The 12,514-nt window shown below is 44.2% G+C and overlaps 1 protein-coding gene across 4 annotated transcripts in view; it reads right to left on the bottom strand.

The window, feature by feature from the left end:
- Positions 1–1,676, bottom strand: part of CPNE8 (copine 8) — a 106,697-nt gene extending 105,021 nt beyond the window's left edge. For 3 of the 4 annotated variants that reach the window (XR_012586634.1, XR_012586640.1, XM_074583786.1), the window contains exon 1: positions 1,087–1,676. Coding sequence is in view for 2 of the 4 variants with exons in the window: in XM_074583786.1 (XP_074439887.1) it covers positions 1,087–1,226 (140 nt within the window). In the remaining 2 variants the exon portion in view is untranslated. The remainder of the gene's footprint in view (positions 1–1,086) is intronic. The other variant, XM_074583875.1, reaches the window with a different exon arrangement.
- Between the last annotated feature and the right edge of the window lie 10,838 nt (positions 1,677–12,514).

The following is a 12,514-nucleotide window of genomic DNA, read 5'->3' as shown; positions in this document are numbered from 1 at the left end:
GCACCCTTGATAAAACATCAAATCACACTTTATTTACTAAGGGAAGAGAGGGAGCGGTCTGACAATTTAAGTTCAGGGCACTGATGTTCTGTCCTCGGAGAAGTAGTGTTAAAACAGCAGCAACTCCTGGGCAGCTACGTTAGAAAATGGAGCAGCGGACTGTAGCACAAACTTTGTCTCATTTCCCATCAGGAAACAACACGAACAGTTCAAATCATCTGCTAGAAGCTGCCAACTCTGCTGGTGAAAGGAACTACTGCTCCGCAACTACTAGGGAATACTTAAGGAAGCTGCGAAACGTGAATGAACATGCGAATATAAAAATCCCGCAAATAAAATGGGAAATTCGAGGGAGAAAGCAGTATTTTTGAAACACCGATAAGCAAACCGTGGCCAAATAAATGTCGAGGAGCAAAACTGCGAACACTAGGTTTTGTTTCACGGGTTGGCGTTTTTTGGGGTTTTTTTGGGTTTTTTTTGTAATTTATCGGCAGCGGCGTTACGATAAAACGTGACGAGGTAACACGCCCGGTTTCGTAACATTTTCGCAAGAGAGCCCCAAAGAACGCACGGAGGGATCGCTCCGGATGGGAGTTCCCCGGTCCGGGTCCCGGTTCCCATCCGGGACAGCCCCCGAACTTCCACCGCTGCCGGGGAAGGGCTCTGCGCGCACACGGCGGGGCCCCCGCTACCCCCGGCCGGCTCCCCCCGCGCCGGGGGAGGCTCGGGAAGGATTCGGGGCGGCGGCAGCAGTTAAACGCCCGTTTCGGCACAGCCGACAGCGGTCCGCAGCCGCCGAGAGACTCCCCCCGCGGTGCCCGCCGGCAGCACCCCGCGCCGGCAGCCGACGCCGGGCTCTCCGCCCGAGGCTGGGGACGCGCAACTTGCCCGCCCTGGGGACGCTCTGCGGAGCCAGGCGGGACAGAGCCTCGCACGGCGCCGGCCATGCAGGGGGCAACCCCGCGCCCGCCCGCCCGCTGCCCCCGCTCCTCCCGGCTCCGCTGACAAGCCCGGGGCGAGCCCGGCACGGCGCGGGGAACAGCCCGCTCGCCCGTCCGGCCCCTCCGACGCCCCGCGCCGCCGTACCTGCAGGACACGGAGAGCTCCACCTTGGTGGCCGGGATGCTGGAGCTGAGGACGTTAAAATCCCCCACGGACGCCATCTTCGGAAACCCACCGCTCCCTCCCGGCTCCCGCCGCCCCGCCGGCTTCTCCAGCCCGAACATGGGGCAGCGCAGGGAGGGACGGAAGGAGGGACGGAGGAGGCGGCGCCAGGCAGGTCCCTGCACCGCGCGTCGCCGCCGCCCGTGTGGCGGAGCCCCGGCCCGCGGGCGGCCACCGCCGGCAGCGGGGCCGTGACGTCACCGCCAGCGAGAGCCGCGCGTGACTGTGCCCCAGCCCGGGGTGCCCGGTGCGGGCGGGATCGTCGCCGCCCCGAAGGGACGCAGCCTCCTCGGCCTCCTCCCCCGCGCGGAAAGCCCCGTCCCGTCCCGTCCCGCGGGCTAGCCGGGGAATCCCCCTTCCTGCCCCGGGCGACCGAGCGACTCCCGGTCCTAACCCCCCGCCCCAGCTGGGGAGAGCGCCCCGGCCGGTAACGTCCCAAACTTCAGCGCGAGGCCCGCGGTGAGGCGGAATTATTCTCCCGGGAAGCGCAGCCCCTCGGGGTGTCCCGGAGCGGGCGGGGCGGGGACGCGGCGCGGCGGCGGCGCTGCCGGGAGGGAGGGCGGGCGCGGGTCCGCCAGGGGGCGCTGCAGCGGGGCCGCCGGCGGCAGAGCGCGGGGCGGGATGCTGCCCAGGGTACCCGGGGAAGGGAAAAAGGGGAAAACAAACCCACAGAATGAGACGTGGACGTTAATTGTTAAAGAGAACAACGCTTATTACTACAAGAGGCTTGAGGGAAAGACGTGGGTCTCTCTCGGTTATTATATGCATTAAGTAACATGTTGAAAAACGTGAATTTCACCCTCTGATGTGCTTGTGCAGGCCCTTACCTGTTTTTAAAGCCCACTACCACAGCCGTCCTGGATCACAGAATCACAGAGCAGCTCGGGTTGGAAGGGACCCATAACGGTCATCGAGTCCAACTCCCTGCTCCTCAGAGGACTACCATAACACTAAACCACATGACAAAGAGCATCATCCAGAAGCTCCTTGAACTCTGACAGCCTTGGTGCCGTGACCACTTCCCTGGGGAGCCTGTTCCAGTGACCGACCACCCTCTCGGTGAAGAACCTTTTCCTAATGTCCAATCTGAACTTCCCCCGATGCAGCTTCATTCCATTTCCTCATGCCCTGGCGCTGGTCACCAGAGAGAGGAGATCAGCACCTCCCCCTCTGCTGCCCCCCCATGAGGAGGTTGTAGACTGGGATGAGGTCACCCCCCAGCCTTCTCTTCTCCAAGCTGAACAAACCAAGTGACCTCAGCTGCTCCTCATAAGTCTTGCCCTCAAGGCCTTTCACCACCTTGGTCACCCTCCTCTGGACACACTCCAATGTTTGATGTCCTTATACTGAGGTACCCGAAGCCACCCACAGTACTGGAGGTGAGACCGCACCAGTGCAGTGTCGAGTGGGACAGTCATCTCCCTCGACTGGCTAGCTATGCTGTGCTTGAAGCACCCCAGGACACGGCTGGCCCTTTTGGCTGCCAGGGCACAACATTGCCTCATATTCAACTTACCATCAACCCAAACCCCCAGATCTCTTTCCCCTTTCCACAAGGCTCCTCTCCAGCCTCTTGTCCCCCAGTTTGTGCATATAACCAGGATTACCCTGTCCCAGGTGGAGAATCCAGCACTTGCTCTTGTTAAATTTCATATGGCTCTGTTCATAATAATTCACAATAATCGTAACAGTTCCATCATCTTTTTTCTCATGTATTTAATTTGTATCCATTATGATGGCATCCAGGGAGCCCCTAGTCAAGCCCCCAATCTTCATTTCTCATCATAGCTGTTTGATCAGATATGGAAGTGCTACCATCCCCATGTCACAGATGGGAAGATAAGGCACAGGCAATTAAACGCCATGTCTATAGTCACATAACAAGTAGGGCAGGTCAAACATCATAGGCTATCACCCCAAACCCAATACAGAAATCCTCTACTACTCTGTCTATGGTTCTACACACACAAAAAAACAGAGTTTAATGTGTTTATAAAAGACAAATGTGACTCTAAAGCCACAGTTCCATTTCTAAATCCTTGTTGGTGTAATTCAAGTTCAGTGCATGATCTTGGGTAGTACATCAAAATAATGATGGACAGAGAACTTGAATATGGACACCTAGTTAGCTCCTAACCAACGGATTAAGCAGTGGGAATACAGAAGAGAAGAGAGTAACATGGTCTTATTTACAGGACATTTACTCCCTGTGGGCAGCACACATCTGAAACATAACTTCAGTAGCAGAAACTCAAGGAAGATATCACTGATATTTTTATTCATAACCTTCTAACGTCACACCCTACTTCTAATCTTCTGCCTCTCTTCAGGAAGGTATCACCCCAATTTTCTTTTCTTTCTTTTCCTTCTCTTGTCTGGTTGTCGAACACAAAGCAATTTCTCACCAGGTATCTCCAAAGTATTTCCTCTTAAACCAGCCGGTCTGAAGTTTTCGATACAGCAGAGAAACCACATACCTTCACAAGTATTCTAGGTGTGTCTGCAGGCGGCCAAACCAGTAAGCCTACAGCTGAAACTGCTAAAAAAAGAAAAAACCAAAGGCAAATTTAGTTCACTACTATCTTTGTCCATACAGTTGTGTGAAGGGATGGGTGAGGGACCACTGGTGTCTTGAGAGGCTAATGCTGAGTACAAATAGGGCACTGGATGACTAAAACCTAAAGAGCAGCCTTTAAGAAAAAAATAAAATTCTTTTCTCAGGATTATAATACGGTTCCTCCCTCTTTTATAGTCTACTGTAAAAATCTAAACATAATCAGTGGATCCCACAGGGCATGGCATGAATAACTTAAAAGGCATGAATAGTTATTATCGTAACTATAATATATTACTATATATTATGTAACTATTGTAATAACTATAGGCATGGGTGACTTAAAAGTATGTCATGTAAGTGTGATACCCTTCCCTACTAATCCGCTTTAGATCACTGCTTTGGGTTCGGTGGGGGTTTTGTTTGATAATTTTTGTATTTTCTGCTCTTAATAATTTATTTTGCTAGAAAAATGGAAATAGTTTGTTATTGGTGATCCCATAAATGGAGCATCCTATGAAAATAATGGAGGAGTTAAGGAACTTCAAGTTTTCAGTGTTGCTGTGGAGATATTCACCTTCTCTCATCATGTTTATAACGGCACAGTTATTTTGTCTTCTAATGTTTCGGCTTGGAGTATGTACATAGTTGTCAAGCACTGAGAGTGATTTATATGGGAAAGAGATAAAATAAAAACTAAAACGAGGGATAGTTAAAAGATATGCACCAATGGGGCTAAATATACTTTATTATAATTCCGGAGAGGCACCTTGTGTTTGCTCATTCTTAAACGGCACTGAGGCGTGGGGGCTGGAACAATGCCTAAGTATTAGGACAGTACCTGGAATTTACGTACAAAATAGCTATCAGATTACAGTGCGAAAGAAACATCAGGGCTGTGTTGTTGTATGTGCTGCGCTGACATTTGAATGTGAGCATTGACTCTGTGAAAATCTTGCCGTGGAAAGCAGGACATATTCTCCTCGCTTTCTTTTGTGATTGTTACTTTATTATTGTCAGCTGTTGCTAATTATCGGATATCTACATAACTTGTTTCAATGTGTGCAACCTAATTTAAGGAATGAGGGATATACTTGCAGTAATTACAGCGTAAACTATGAACAAACTACAGATTCCAGAATAGCTGTAGTGTGCAACAGAGTGATTGCTTCAGAACATCACTGCTTCCAGGTTTCAGGAGTATAATTGAACCCAAATGCCACAGGATGCAAACACTGATTACTCCCCTCCACCCCCTCAGCTTTCTGCCTTTGTAGATCATTAATTAGACATCTCAAGAAAAGAAGTCTTATGATTCAATCTTTGTGCTCCTAAAAAAAAAAAAACCACATACAAAATCAACACAAACTATTCTGTAGGACGTTAAGGAACTGGAAATGGCATCTGTTCTTCTGTAGATGTGAAAGAATATGTGGATGAGTATAGGAGTGAGCTTAGAAGTGAGCTTCAGTGTTATTGAAACAAAACAACTGCGACTATAGCACAATACCATTTTCATGACAACTAAAATATTGCTTACTAAGTCTGGATTTGTGATGAACACACCATATTCCCTGGTTCTTCCTCAAGTATTTGCTCAGTAATTATCTTAATTAACATCTTGTAAATTCCATCTTTTTATCCTGGCTGCTGTGAAACTGTTTCTTTCAAGAACCTGAAGAATTAATTTAGCCGTAACTTGGTCGGTCCTTTCTGATAGCTGAACACAGCGCCAAAACAATGCCAGTATCCCATTACACACCGCAGTTTGAGAATTGTTACATCTTTCTTTCCCGCCTTTGATTACTAGACTTAGCTTCCTCTTTCTTTGCTACTGCTGATTGTTTTAATCCATTGACCAAAGACAAGGCATTTGCTAGGGCAGGTGGAACCATCGGCGCCACCATCGTTACTGGAACCATCAGCAAGGACCGTGGCTGAATCCAGACCACAGGCTTCAAAAACCACCTGTGATATAACATGCTGATGGATATGTTTAGTGCCTTTATTCTTCCAGTGTGAATTATCTCCTACAACTCTGCGACTTTGTAATCCACTTTCAAAACACACAAATACTGATGAAGCTGGTTTTGAGATAGTAAAGTCTAAAGGAGGTGTCTGACTCAGAGGTTAGACATAAAGAAGAAATCTCCACTCCTTCAAGGTTTTCACTTTAAATGCTAGTTTTTCAAAGGCTTATGTCTGCAGTCTCGCAGGTGTCAAGGAGAATACATTCTTCAGTAAAAAGTATCTAGGCCTATGTTTCAAAGCCTTTGAAACATATCCCTGCTGTCTTCAGGAGAAAAGAGCACCTTGTCACCATGGCATAAGCATGAGGAAGTTAGTGAGTCATCAGTGCAGAAACGGCTAATGATTTCACCATTTCTCTACCATGACAAAGTTAGTAACGCGTTTGTTTGTATACCTCTCTACCGATTCCATGCAGAATAAAATCACGAGGTATAAATATCAGTTCCCCTCTGCAAAGAGACAAAGGATAGCTATCCAACAAATATTCACGTCTCACTGTATTGTCTATAGTGGAAGTGGCTATGTTATCTATCAAAGCATCTGTAGCACTAAATAGTTTCCTGGATTATTTCAAGCTTTCTTCCAGTTTGATCCAGGCCAGAAGAGGCAGGTCATCAGCAGCGCAACCGTAAGGCTCCTTCCTTCCACATCCAGAGGAAAGCATTCTTCCATAGGATCAGCACAGCTGTTCCAGGTTAAGTAGTGGTAGCATCAATTCCTGTCAGAGTTGTCAGTTTGTTCAAGAGCTCTTCAAAATGCCAAACACCTCCAAAGCACTCTCAGAGTCATCCAGGGGGTGTCATGGGATCCATTTCACATCTTACACTTAGTACTGCGTAGTTAGGTCTCTACATCTACGGACAGAGGAATTTTAGATTTACTGAACACTTTTTCTGGCTCTCAACTCAGAGGGAAGCATGTAGCATGGATCTCAAGTTCTAAACGTGATTTGGGAGTATTTTTAGTACTAGTTTTTAACAGTCAACAAAGTCAGATTACAGTTCAGATTTCATTTTAAAGGACAAGGAATCAAACTGATTAGGTCTTTTTGAATGAAAAAAATATTATTCATACACCTGCGACTCTGCCATAGGCCAGACTGATTTTATTTCTGGTCAGGTTGCCAGAAAAATGAAAGGATGCATTTAAAACCATTTTTCTAGAAAGACAACTCATGACTAACTCATGGCAGCAATTTCAGGTGCTGCTAATAGTAAGGGGGTTTGTTTTGGCAGCAAGGATGGTAACAAAAAGATTGTCTGCATACTATTTGTCTTGAGAAGTCTAAATAACAACCGAGGGTTTTCCTTCCAATGAACATAACGTCAGACAGCCCCAAAATGAAACCTCAACATGTTCATGACAAGATCAGTCCAGCACTTAAGGAAAGTACCTTAATTTCAGAAGGGGAAATCTACTTCTTCCTCTTCAGTCACTTCCCATGTTCTTGGACTACCCTTGAAGACTGGAGATTAATTTTTTCTAGCCTTCCCTGCCATGCCCACTCACCTCTAAACCTTTCATTTTTCTAAGAAATATCAGCTGATTTGCAGAAAATACGTGAGTATTACAAATCTCTTAGGAATAATATACTTCACAGTTTCTTTCTCTGCCTAATCTCTACCCACATCTTTTCCTTCAGCCTGCTTCCAGGGTGTTCATAAAAGCACTGCCACTGTCAGCAACACATCTTTGAAGGCAAAGGTTTCACATGTAAAACTTGCTTTGGGAATTAGCTAATTCAGAAGAAATTAGCACGCTCAGCCTCTACAGTGAATAGGTGTGTTTTCCAGTTATTTTCTTCATTGCAACTAAAGTCAAACTCAGTTCTTTCAGCAAAAAAAAATATTAATTACAGCAATTCTGAACCCAAAGGCAGCAACAATACCCAAACCGCTACGTTTGAACCATCCTTCTCCATCAGTCCAGTTGTGTCTCTCCTTACTTATGCACATGGTTTCATTTCCTCATACCGTAGAGGAGACTTCAGCCCACACTGTTTAGAGCATGGAAGAAATTGGTATCTCTGCCAAAATAGTCACAGATTTAATCTTTGAGTGTAAATTTCACCACAGATTCAATCAGGGAGCACCGACTGCTGATCTATTACCTACCTGTAAATATTCAGGCAAACGTGTACATGGTGAGGGTGATAAACTGGATTAATCTGGGTAAGTGTTAGACCCACTGCCTGTCAATAGTCACACACTGTAACTCACATAAATATATAATCTGGATGATATATCGGGTTCACGTATCATTTCAGCTTCCCAGAAGGATCCCAGCGGAGTCAGGGTAACACTGTACATTCTAAATAACCAGCAAGAAGCAAACCCAAACTTTTCTGTCAAATTTTTTTTAACATTCTTTCACATATTTCTCAATACAAGCCAAGACAGTGGAATTTTAAAAAACCTGTCACCGTATGTGCCCATACTATGTCTATTGCTTCATCATTCTGAAAGAAAGTAGTGGGCGTTTTTGCATTCCTTCAAAGATAAATGAAATCCCAGCATGTTGCCAGGTGTCCCCCCACATGTACTATTTCCATGCAGTCAGGCTTACAGGGAAGCTCTGTCCCAAATTCTTTTTGAAAGCTGTGTTTGATTTTTAAGTTAATTAGTTCATTCACTTTTTGATTCTTTTTTTCCCCCAAGATTACACTTTTTTTTTGTGTGTGTGTGGAAGAAACCAACAAATGCCCTTTGGGCATAAAGAGAAGGTGACTATACTTTCATAGAGGAAAAACTTCATGGCTCCTTAAGGCTCTCGGTCGTATCTGATAACCCAGGGTGAGATATGGAACCAGGAAGCACAAGCCATTCCCACACGATGGGGTCCTATCGTCTGGATTCTGGAAAGAGAAGGAATTGTGTCTGGAAAGATTTGTGAAATCGTGAGAGGATATAAAATAAAACATCCTCTGTTTTCCAGCAGAAAGGCTTTCTGAGTGGATCACAGACCCTATCAGTACCATCTATGATGTTGATTTTGCTTCTGCAATTGATTTTATGTCTCAACCTACAAAAGACTCGAGCAACGGTAACTGAAATACTAGGAATACTATTAAAAACCTCCACTTCCACAATTATCAATCATTATTCCTTGCTAGGAGCTTTAAGGTCAGATGCTCAGTCTGGCAAAGCAGACTTTAATCTGTTAAATCACTTTGGCTTTCACCTCCAGAAAAGGCCTCCAGCAGTACAGTCTTTTTGTTTAGATACTCAAAGTAAGTTTATCATTTTAGAGAGAATGTAATTTTCTGAGCTGCTTGGCATGGACGGGTTCTACAGAGCCTGGAGTTTTCTCCCAGCATGCGGACACCAGGTTTGTGGGCAGGGAGGGAGCTGGGCAGTGGTGTGGGTTGCTCTGCCGCTTGGTGTGGGGTGGAGGGTGGGCTATCGCAGAGGCAGAAGTGGGGGAGTCCTTGTACACCAGATGTTATGGAGAATGACAGTTACTGTGGGGCAAAGGCTTCTTTTTCTGCCCATTTACCAAATGGGCAAGCTCCAAAGTGAATACATTGACTCTCTGAGATGCTGATTTTAATCACTCGTGACTCATTTATATGTATGAACTAAATTTTCCTACTTTACGGCATTTATTTTGATTGCATTTTATAATGACAGTTATAGCCCCAGTTACCAAACATTAATTTATGATATAGGTTGATTTTGTGTTATTAATGAACTATCAAAAAGGCAGTGTGACTTACAGTAATGACATTTAGCAACTCAATAAAATATCTAGAGAAGAAATAAGTGAGAACTTCAGAGAATTGTTTCTCTTCCTTTTGTAGAAACAGAAAAAGGACCTCGGATGGGCAAAGTGAGTTTTTAAAAATATTTCTTCATTTCCCGTCATTATTTATTCCATCGTTCATGAATTTTGATTTTATATTATTTTCCGTGACATTAGAATACCTTAAACAAACAGTTGACAACATGTGGATTGTCTTTCGGGAACGCTGTCCGTCAGATTTTCCTCATTTCATGGCAACATTCAAACAATTAGGGTTTTAATGAGGCTGAAAATTTGTAGCCCAAATAATGTAATGAGGTCGACTATCTTCCAGAATGACTGTGGCAGTAACGCAGGAACGCATTTGACCATATGCTTGAATTCATAACTGTGTTGTTGGGCAGCAGCAGTCTGCCCGACTTAAGTGAGGTGTAAGCACACACTTAACATTTCATGAGTTTGGAGGATTTATTGTACTATTTCTTCGCCTGTGTGAAAAGTACAAGTACCACATTTCCATTTTCTCACATGTCGCATTCTACTGTCTCAATGTACTTATTCATATTCACAAATTATTCAAATGAGACCTGATCCATTACTTATTTTCAGTTTTAAAATACCACTTAGAATGGCACAATATTTCTCAAATGGGAGGTAAATTAGATTCTGTTGCTTAATAGAATATGAAAGATTAAACTGCATCAGTACCGTAGACTGAACTGTGCTGATGGCTGTCAGGACTTCTAATTCTGTACCTCTGATAAATGAGAACCTTTTGTTTCCTCTTCTTTTCAGAAAGGTCTTGCATCCTAGTAAAAATGTTTTGGTTTTGGTTTGTTTTTTTTTTTCCTAAAGTGACTTCATATACATTATTTATCCAACTGTGGAATAAACATTCATCCTCAAAAATAAAGAACTAATTAGTTTGGAGCAACTGCCAGATACCAGCAGCATACATTCCAGAGTCACAGTAGCAAGAATTCTATGAAAATTATCCTACTATTTAGGTAACCATAGCACAGTTGTGTTAAAGTTATTCTGCAAAAAAGATGCTGGCTAGCTGCCAGCGCAACCAGCATTTGTCAAAGCTGAGAAAGTAACTTCATGAACACTTCATTTTTATTTTTTTTTGGTGAAAAATAAATCAAAACAAAAAACAAAGCACAAAAGATCCTAAAATAAATGTAAAGCAAAAGTAAATGGCAGATTTTAAAATACTCACATGGATTGCATTCTGAATTTTCCTAAGAGCTCCCTGTAATAAACTAAAAAAATAAAAATTATTTGAATAGTGGTTCCCCATTTCATATCTATATATTTGATTTAGAATATAACTATAGACACAAAAAAAATAAATTTGCTAGTTCAGTAGCTTTGAAAATGGTAAATTAATCTTACTTTGCATGACTAAGAAAAATTAGAAAAAGAATGATTCTTAAACATATTAGATATCCAAATCATTGTAGAAAATTAAACAACCTAGGCCAAATTCATCTTTATAGGAACTCAAGGAAATTTTAGGAGCCCTGCTTCAAAACCTGCTTTATCATCCCTTTTCAAATTAAAAACATGTTTTGCCTGGTTATTCTATGATTCTAACATTTTAACATCTATATTTAGCCTTGTGTTAGGAGTCCTTCCAGGTAGAGAATCGTAATGATGCAAATTAGTTATTCTTCATTATTATATAAACCTTAGTGTAATCCAACTTTTTAAACTCAGTAACTTTAATTTTACTTATTGCTGTAGATGTCTGTCTAACTATAAATCTAACGCAAACCTTAAATACAGCTTTGCATCACGAGGCCGTCTCAGCATGGTGGCTGACTTAGCAGGGAAAGCACTATTTCACATTGTCCAAAACATGGAAACCTGCTGTTTTTATCAAAGAATGGTAGGATCATTGAGGTTAGAAGCGACCTCTATGTTTCACCTAGCCCTCCTGCTCTGACCGTGGCCAACTTCAAAGCTGGGTCAAGTTGCTCAGGGCCTTGTTCAGCTGGGGTTCAAAACTCTTCAAGGCAGGGATCGTAGAGCTTCACCGGGTGACCCTTTCCAATGTTTAACCACTTGTAAAACGTTGTCCTGTATCCAATTAGGATTTCCCTTGCTGCAGCTTGAGACTGTTGCCTCTTGTCCTTTTTGTTGTGCACCTCAGAGGCAACCCTCACGCTATCAGGCAGCTCCACTCAGGTAGTGGAAGACAGGAGTTAGACTCTCCTCATCCTTCTCATCTCCAGGATACACAAGGAGAGCTCCCTCTGCTCTTCTTGCTTATTATGTTCTAATCATCATCTCCCTAATCATCTGAATAATCTTGCACTGGCGTCTCTGCAGCTTGACTGCCTTATAGCAGGGGTCCCAATGCTGTACCCAGATGTGACCTGGGGGAAAAAATCAGTGCCGTTGCCTGCTGGCTCTGCTATGGCTCATACACCAGGGTGTTGTTAACCTTCACGGCTGCCAGGGTGCCCTGCTCACTCATGTTCAGCTTGTTGTCTGCCAAGAGCTTTGCTGCAGAGCTGCAATCCAGCTGCATCCTGTCCCCATGCCTGGTTTGTCCATCCCAAGTGCAGGGCTTTGCATTTGTCTGCGTTGACACCCGTGAGGCTCCTGTTGGCCTGGTCCTCCAGGCTGCGGAGCAGGTCAGCGCCGTGGGTGCCGAAGCCCTCACCCTAGCCCTAGCTGTGGCACCGGAGCCTCTCTCAACACAGCGCATCAATGTGATAAAAGTCTTTACTAATTATCCTCTCAAAATGATTGTATTTTTTTGTTTTCGATAGTAGCTTTTCACCACACAACATAGTACGGTAAAGAAATAAACATTGGTCATGGTACAAAAAGTAGCTCAATTTGTTCTTTTTAACTAAACCTTTAATTTTTATTTCATTCAGAAGTCCAAACCATAAGCAGAATGTAGCACTGGTCTTAATATCAGTATAGGTACAGCTTCCCAACCAGTCTGTGAACTTAATATACTGGAAGAGTTTCTCAGGTGGCAGAAGCCAAGCCATAACCACCTTC

This window comes from Larus michahellis, chromosome 1 (assembly GCF_964199755.1).
Source record: "Larus michahellis chromosome 1, bLarMic1.1, whole genome shotgun sequence".
NCBI lineage: Eukaryota > Metazoa > Chordata > Aves > Charadriiformes > Laridae > Larus > Larus michahellis.
This window is presented reverse-complemented; position numbering and strand designations above follow the sequence as displayed.